General features: G+C 40.4%; 1 protein-coding gene across 1 annotated transcript in view; it reads right to left on the bottom strand.

Annotated features, from left to right (window-relative positions):
• Positions 1-477: 477 nt before the first annotated feature.
• cdh19 (cadherin 19, type 2) overlaps positions 478-8,992 on the bottom strand; it is a 48,576-nt gene continuing 40,061 nt past the window's right edge. Inside the window, exon 9 of the mRNA XM_026238252.1 lies at positions 478-1,198. Coding sequence (XP_026094037.1) covers positions 711-1,198 — 488 coding nt within the window. The 3' untranslated portion in view covers positions 478-710. The remainder of the gene's footprint in view (positions 1,199-8,992) is intronic.

Genomic DNA, 8,992 nt, shown 5'->3' with positions numbered 1-8,992 from the left:
ACCTCAAGGAATCAGAGGCAAAAAATTATTATATTTCGCACAGTGTTAGAATTCTGAACGAAAATTGTAATTGGATTACTATTATACCTGTACCCAACGATGGGTGTGTGCATGTACACCTGAATGTTGGTGCAATACAGGGCCATACCAAGTTTAGGGGCTTTGCAATATACATTATCTGATTCCCAAAAAGTTGTAGAAGTGAGTGAGTGAAGTGAGTGAGTGAGTGAGTGAAGTGACATTCAGCCAAGTATGGTGACCCATACTCAGAATTTGTGCTCTGCATTTAACCCATCCGAAATGCACACATACAGAGCAGTGAACACAAATACACACACTGTGAGCACACACCCGGAGCAGTGGGCAGCCATTTATGCTGCGGCCCCCGGGGAGCAGTTGGGGGTTCGATGCCTTGCTCAAGGGCACCTAAGTCGTGGTATTGAAGGTGGAGAGAGAACTGTTCATGCACTCCCCCCACCCACAATTCCGTCCGGCCAGAGACTAGAACTCACAACCCTTCGATTGGGAGTCCAACCCTCTAACCATTAGGCCACGACTTCCCCACAGGAAGTAGTAGTAGTAGCAGAAGAAGAAGAATAGGGTTCGAGAACCTACTTTGTTTTGACCCCTAAAAATGTAGTTCCAGTATTGGTAGGTATGTAAAAAATAAAATAAAATAAAAACCTTGGAATACTTTTGTTATCTTCAGGTCAGAATGAAGTTTCATCAGCTGCTGCTCCCAGCCAGGGTGAAAGTGGCAGGAGATGTGGCCCCGCATCATGAGTTTGAATCATGCAAGGGTCAAATATGGCAGACTCCAGTGAGCTGAGTGAGCCTGTTACAGACCCTGTCCCTTCAAAGGCATAAGTGTGCATACAGTCAAAGGGTGGAACATATGGGTCTTCATCTGCCTCATACAGCCGGTCCATAATAAACTGTTGAAAGACTGTGTCTTCTGGTCCAATGAGGTGAGAGTGACGCAGAGACATGCGGATACTGGTGGTGACCTCCTCCCGACAGAGCTTTCGCTCTCGCCGATGTGGGTGCCGGAGAGGAACTGATTGGCTGGACTGTATATCTGGGATGGTAAAACTCAAGATTTTCTCTGAGAACTCCACTGTTTCCAACTCTTGTGTTGCCATTTTCTCCTTCCGTAATGTCTTGTACTTTCGCATGGCTAGCATTAGTGTGGACAGCACTGCAGGGTAAGCCAGAGAGAGAACATGTTTTAGTATGCTTTTAAAACTAACACATTTTATACCAGATTTAATCAGAAAGTCTTACCAGGGTCAGCTCCCTAACTTCATTATAACATTAATCATCATAAAACTATATGTATATGAAAAACTATAAATAATTAATTATATATATATACATATATATATTTATATATATTTATACTATATATATATACATATATATATAAATACATATATTTTTATAAAATAAAAATTAATCTCCACAACATCTAACTCCTTATCTTCTTTTTAAGAACATGAGAAACACTCCCGTTATCTTTATATCACATACACTATCTATTTGAGATTTGAACCATATGCGACAACTGAAAAATAAAACAAAATGCTACATTGTCACAGTGCATTTCTGAAGAAACACATGAATAATCTCTAGAATAGATTTCAAGAAAGATTAAATGTTTGCACAAGAGCATCTCAAAAGTAATGCATCAAACACTTACCCATTCATTGCAGCTTTTGACCATCAAGAAGTTTATTTTCAGAAAATAAATATGATTACAATTGAAATTTGAAATGTAGAGAGAGACTCCTCACTAAATTCACTTTGAAACAGACACATACTGCTTATAGAAAAATACTTATTTCATTAATCAATATACAAACCTTTCTGTGAATGAACATGCATATCCCCAGGACATTGTGTATATCATTGCTATTTTTGTATATCGTCTTTTGTATTATATACTATTTTATGCATGTTTTATAATATAACTAGTTAGGTTATACCTATGCAAAATATTAGTATTATAAGTATTAATAATAGTTTTTGCATCAACACCGAATCCAGTTACATATACGAAAAACCATGTTCAAACTTTCCCTCTGACAGTGTGACCTCCACAGAAGTTAATGGGCACTGTGAGAGTGCCACCTTGCACTTGTATATCTCCTTCTGTTCTTACTGCCATTATACATCCAGATCAATCATGATGCCGTGGGATCTCCCCTGCATCAGCAGGGCTCAAAACTTTCTACCTGAAAGAACTCTCCCGACCACAACTGAGTCAGAAGAATATTTCTTCAACCAAGAAAAATTTGATCGCAACTTCAACACCATAAACACTTTTATCTTATACGGCATCCGGAAGCTGGTTAAACTACCAAGGCAATGGAAGTATCGTGCATTTAACTAAAGGGTTTAATATAAGATTTATTTGTAATGCATTTATTTGTTTCATTGTAATTTAAGTTTAGAGTTACTTATGGCAGCTGATATAAATAATTATAAATAATACTTTATAATAATAGTAATAATATGTACACATAGTTTTATTAGTGTATTTCATAAAACTGTGCTTTTAATGTTTTAAAAATTAGTTCAATAAATACATTAAGCGTAGTCAGATAAAGTTAACCAAATAAACATAGTTAAGTTTAATGATAATATTAACAGTTACAAAACTTGCATCACACTAATTGTTATTCTCTGGACTACCTGGACTACATTTCCCATTATCCCCATCATCCATTACAATGATTGCACACAGCTGTCACCAATCTCCTGCTCACCTGATAGTGATTACACCCAGTAAATAACACACACTCAGGTCCTGCTAAAGTTGCGAATATTGTTTAGCATATCACTGTTTAGCTATAGCTACCTTTCCGTGGTCCTAGTAAGTCATGTGTATTGTTCTGTATTTATCACTCCCCAAGTGTTAGTTGCTTTCCCAAGCCATTATGTGTTTCTCTGTTCCAGTTCAATCTTAGTCTAGTCTTTTTTTTTGCCTTGATGTCTGTTCCCTGACATTCTGCCCATTTAAATTGAATTACCCCTTTTGTCAAGCCCTCTGGATACTGCTCCCTGATCAAAGACCCACGCTTACCCTAGGGATATTCTTTATTTTGCCTGTGCCATACATGTTTGATGTTTTTCGACCCTGAAATAGAAAATAGTCGGGTTTCATTTGTGTGCTCACTATTGCCTAGACAAGCTTTGGATTGGGCCACCGCTACTTGGAAGGGGAAACAGCTGTCTTTTCCATCATTTGATTGCTTCCTGAAACATTTCCGTGAGGTGTGTGAGCATTCAGCAGGCAGAAAGGAACCTGTAGAGCAATTACTCGGTCTGTGACAGGGACGTAGAACAGCTGCAGATTATGCACTTTCATTCCTCACCCTCGCAGCACAACCAGGATGTAAGGATGAACCACTCAAGTTGCTTTATGTAAGGGACTCATAGCTGAATTGCAGTCTGAGCTCGCTTGTCGTGAGGATGGGAGAACCCTTGAAGAGTTTATTGATCTCTCCATTTGCATTGACAATCTGATGCAAGCATAACATGCCCCTTGCAACCTTCCCATGCACCCTCGAACAACCACAGTTTCTGCCGAGTCAGAACACATTCAGATTGGTTTCACTCATCTCACTGATAAAGAAAGAAATAGGATGATTTGCAATCATCTTTGCCTCTACTGAGGTTTGTCTGACCATCTGAGAGCTTTCTGCCCTACTTGTCCTACTTCTCAAGGCTTCCCTGCAGTGAGTTCCGATCTCAAATCTAAAAACTGCCTAGAAGTTCCAGTAACCCTTAAATGTAATGGAAGATGAACTAATACCGTAGCAATAATAGATTCAGGGCCTGCAGCAAATTTCATCGATAAAGTTTGCCAATTCTCATAATCTTCCTCTTCCATTTAAATCATGAATGGCAGTGGCAGCCTTAGGTGGATGACCTTTTGGGATCAGGACAAGTCATATTCATCACCAAGGATCTGTGTCTTCAAACTGGCATACTTCATACTGAAACCGTTTTTCTTTTCACCATTGAATCTCCTCAGACTCCCATCATTCTGGGTCTGCCCTGGATAGAGAGACACAATCATTGATTCCATGATCAACCAAACTAATACTAACTACAGTGAACTCCTGTGATTACCCTCTGAATATGATGACCAGTGATTCGCAGGTTGATCCAAAATGAGCGAGTGGCTGCGGTCACCCGCAGTTACCTGCGATTACGAGTCATCCAAAAATATTTTAAATTATATTCGGTCGAGTTGTTTGAAATAAAGATGCCAATTAAACCTTTGTAATTTATATAGTACTAGACACAATTTAAATATACAAAGGCCTACACTTTAATAGCTGAATAACTGATGCAAAAATGATGCAAGAGCTCAGTCTGCAGGTAGAGATGGAGGCGGTGTTACGGTTTAACTGGTTACCTAATCTGCTGCGGTCGTTCCATCATCTGCAGCAGAGACCTGAACCAGGAAGTTGGTCAACAGATAACATGGTAACCAGTTAAACCAGAAGCTACGCAATACACAAATAGAAAGAGCAAAGTGTGGGAGACATTTGCTGAAATAATGAAAGATGATGAACAAAGTGCTGGCTTCGTCATGTGTACTTCTTGCTATGGTATTTATACATTTGCTAGCCCTACGTCTATGGCCCAATGATGCTACGATGAGCATTTCCTACTTTTAAAAAATTCAAGTCAGGAAGCGGGTCAGGTACAATATTTTATTTTTATTTTTTGTGGTCCGAGTTGCGGGTGGGTTAGTTGAAAATGTCGGTCGGGTGTGGGTTGTTTATAGATTGACCCGCGCATTGGGGGTAGAATGTTCCCTCCGTCACAACCAGAATCTGAAGCAATGAAGACATGCATAGAGGAAGAACTATCTAAGGGGTTCATTAGACCATACACCTCACCGGACTCAGCAGGTAGCTTCTTCGTAAAGAAAAAGGATGGAGGCCTCCGACCATGTATCAAATAATGCAGTCTTAATGAGGTAACAGTAAAATTCCGTTATCCCCTGCCTCTAATTCTTGCAGCTCTACAACTTTGCACTGCTAAATACTTCACCAAGATCGACCTCTGCAGTGCCTACAACCAGAGATGTATAAAGTACTAAAGACCCATACTTGAGTAAAAGTACAAGTGCTCTATCAAAAAAGTGACTTGAGTAGAAGTTGAAGTGCTCTTTAAGCACCACACTTAAGTAGAAGTACTAAAGTATTCAAAAAATTTTGTACTTAAGTATTGCAAGTAGTCTATTTTAAAATATACTACTCAAGTACTGAAAGTAAAAGTAGAAGTATTGTGTTATGTAGCTATTAAAGAAAGTAGTCAAAAGTTTGAACATATTGTTTTTACTATTTCAAATGATTAACCTAAAGGAAAATCACAATTCCTTTGACTGTAACGTCTTGTAAACAAAAAACTCTTACTAGGGTTAGTTAGCCCAATTTGCAAAATTATGTCATTAATAACTTACCCTCATGTTGTTTCAAACCCATAAGACATCAGAGGGTCATTTAGAATTTTTTGAAGCATCGAAAATACATTTTGGTCCAAAAATAGCAAAAACTACGACTTTATTCAGCATTGTCTTCTCTTCCGTGTCTGTTGTAAGACAGTTAAAAACAAAGCAGTTTGTGATATCTGGTTCGCGAACGAATCATTCGATGTAACCGGATCTTTTTGAAACCGTTCACCAAATCGAACTGAATCGTTTTAAACGGTTCGCGTCTCCAATACGCATTAATCCACAGATTAATTAAGCTGTTAACTTGTTTAATGTGTCTGACACTCCCTCTGAGTTAAAACAAACCAATATCCCGGAGTAATTCATTGACTCAAACAGTACACTGACTGAACTGATGTGAAGAGAGAACTGAAGATGAACACCGAGCCAAGCCAGATAATGACTCGTTCACGAGTCAAGAACCGTTTCTGTCAGACGCGTCCGATTCGTGAAACGAGGAGCTGATGATACTGCGCATGTGTGATTCTGTATTAATGTTATGAGCCCAGGTGCAGTCAACACCAATGACGCCATTGCGTCGAACGCAAAAGAATCGGTGAACTGTTTTCTTCAGCTGGTTTATTGAATCGAACTGTCAGAAAGAACTAACGTTACTGGTCATCCGAGAACCGATGCAACCGGTTCTTGACTCGTGAACGAGTCATTATCTGGCTTGGCTCTGTGTTCATTTCTCTCTTCACAGCAGTTCAGTCAGCATGCGCAGTCTTCTTAATCGCTTGATTCGCTCAATGATGTGCCAGCAGTTCTGGCAGTGGTTTGTAATGGAATGATTCGTAACATTTTTATAATTGTAACGAGTAACGATGCAGCACATAAAAAAAAATATCGGAGTAAAAGTATTAAACTCAGCGAAAATATGTACTGAAGTAAAAGTGGAAGTAGGAGAAAAAAATAATACTCTAGTAAAGTACAGATACCGCCTTTTAGTACTTAAGTACAGTAGTGAAGTAGTTCTACTTCGTTACTATACATCTCTGCCTACAACCTAATTTGAATCCGAGAGAGAGACGAATGGAATACTGCCTTCTCAACAACATCCGGGCACTATTAATAAATATCTTGTTATGCCCATTGGATTGGTCAACAGTCCTTCAGTCTTGTAGTAGGTCTAGTAGTAGTAGTAGACCTTTATTGTCAATAGTAACCAGTACCAATGAAATTAGCCATCAACCTGTCCATAGATACATATACACAACATACATACAATATGACAAGGGGGTAGACAGGACAGGAAGACAGACAATTGAGGAAGAAAGTAAAATTCCCTAATATGACAGCATCCAGACAACACCCAGACTATGCTTCTTTGGGAGTACAATGTGAGAACAGGAAAAAACACCTCAGCAACAAAAGCACAGAATCAATATAGCATAACCACACAACTTTGCAACAGGGGAGGGGGAGTTGTGGGGTCGAGGTAATCCAGCGCAGGCAAGCAGCCATCCGGTCCATCAGCCCCAAAGTGCTGGTCACAGACCTGCTTGTCAGACTGGTGGTACAAAGCGTGAAGTCGAGGGATGGGGGGGGGGGGTGAATGCATATCTGTATATATGTGCATGTGTGTATGTATGTAAAAATTCTCAATCTAGGTGCCTCAGTCCACAGGATTGTGATAGCGATACACAGGAATTTGCCATGGAGACAGCCTTGATCAGGCCCAGATAAAGACACCAATCAGCAGGTGTTTGTGGAGAGGGGGACGGAACGCAAGAGTTTCTCGCTACAGTGCTCATCCGGGGGAGTTGTAGTATTCCAACAGTGGCATTGGCCGAGGCCAGTGTCGGTAGAGGGCAGCTGAAAGAAGATAAGATTGCAGTTGTTTGTACTTGGCGAGTAGCCGCATTCTAATTACACGGTTACTCTCTTTGTCCATTTTGGTCTCCAAATCAATCCATTTTACTTTGCAAAGTCTACATAGATGATATCTTAATTTATTCAGATACTCTGGACTGCCATGTGTAACATGTAAGGGCAGTACTTCAGAGACTCATTGATAATCAGTTATATGCCAAGATTGAGAAATGTGAATTCCACCAGACAGTAACATCCTTTCTTGGTTACAAGGTTACGTCAGTGCAGAGGGTAGCAATGGATGATAAAAAGGTACAGTCTGTGCTTAACTGGCCTCAGCCCATGATCGTAAAGGAACTACAATGCTTCTTGGGCTTCGTAAATTTTTACAGATGGTTCATTTGTGACTTTAGCACCATCGCAGCACCTCTCCTCAATGATAAAAGGAAACAGACATTGTCTGCTCTGGTCTTCGTCTTCTACCATGGCATTCCAACAGTTGAAGGAACGTTTCACCACTGCATCCATTCTTCATCATACTGACCCATTAGAGTTCACTGTGGAGGTTGATGCATCCAACACCAGGATTGGTCCCATACTCTCTCAGCGACAAGATAATCCTCTCAGACTCTTCCCTTGTGCCCTCTATTATCATAAATTCAACTCTACAGAGCTAAATTATGATGTGGGAACTTCTAGCAATAAAGGGAGCCTTAGAAGAATGGAATCACTGGTTGGAGGGGGCCAAACTTCCCTTTGTTCTAACGGATCACCACAACCTTAAGTACCTGACAGGCAAGATTGTCTCTGTTTTTCACTCATTTCAATTTTAAACTAACCTACCGTCCAAGCTCAAAGAATTTCAAGGCAGACGCTCTCCCTAGACAGCTTGAATCTTATCTGATTCCTCCATCCATTTAACCCATAATTCCCTCTAACCTCATTCTCGCTCCTATCCAGTGGGATATCATGACAGGAATCACAGAGGCACAGATCAGTGAGAACTCTCTGCCAGAATGTCCTCTCTAAATCATCTCACCAGTGCCCAGCAGGCCTACTCCAGCCACTTCCAGTTCCCCAACGACAATGGTCTCACATAGCCATAGACTTTGTCACAGACCTCCCCAACTCAAGGAACTACACCACCATTCTGACAGTAATCGATCATTTCTCTAAGGCATGTCGCCTAATACCTTTAAGTAAACTCCCAACAGCCTTTAAAACAGCAGAGGTACTCATGGAACAGGTTTTCTACTTTTATGGCCTCCCTGAGGACATTGTCTCAAATCGTGGTCCTCAGTTCACTTCCCGGGTGTGGTTTGCATTCTGTAGAAACCTCAACATCAACATCAGTCTTATCTCCGGATATCACCCACTGTCGAATGGACAGGTAGAGAGATTGAACCAGGAACTTACACATTTTTTGCATTCCTACTGCCATCACAATCAGAACGACTGGAGTCATTTTCTTGTATGGGCTGAATTTGCACAGATTTCTCTCAGCAAACCATCCACTGGCCTGGGGAACCCTCAAAACTCCCTGCCATTAACAACTCGTTTCAGAGAAGTGAGGAAACTTGGAATACTGCTCATGTGAATCTTCAATGCACCACTTGCAGAGTAAAGGGAAAAGCTGATCATCACAGAAGGTTAAGACCTGCTTACACC

This window comes from Carassius auratus, chromosome 49, assembly GCF_003368295.1.
Source record: "Carassius auratus strain Wakin chromosome 49, ASM336829v1, whole genome shotgun sequence".
NCBI lineage: Eukaryota > Metazoa > Chordata > Actinopteri > Cypriniformes > Cyprinidae > Carassius > Carassius auratus.
The sequence above is the reverse complement of the archived record's forward strand: the minus strand, read 5'-3'. Positions and strand labels throughout refer to the sequence as shown.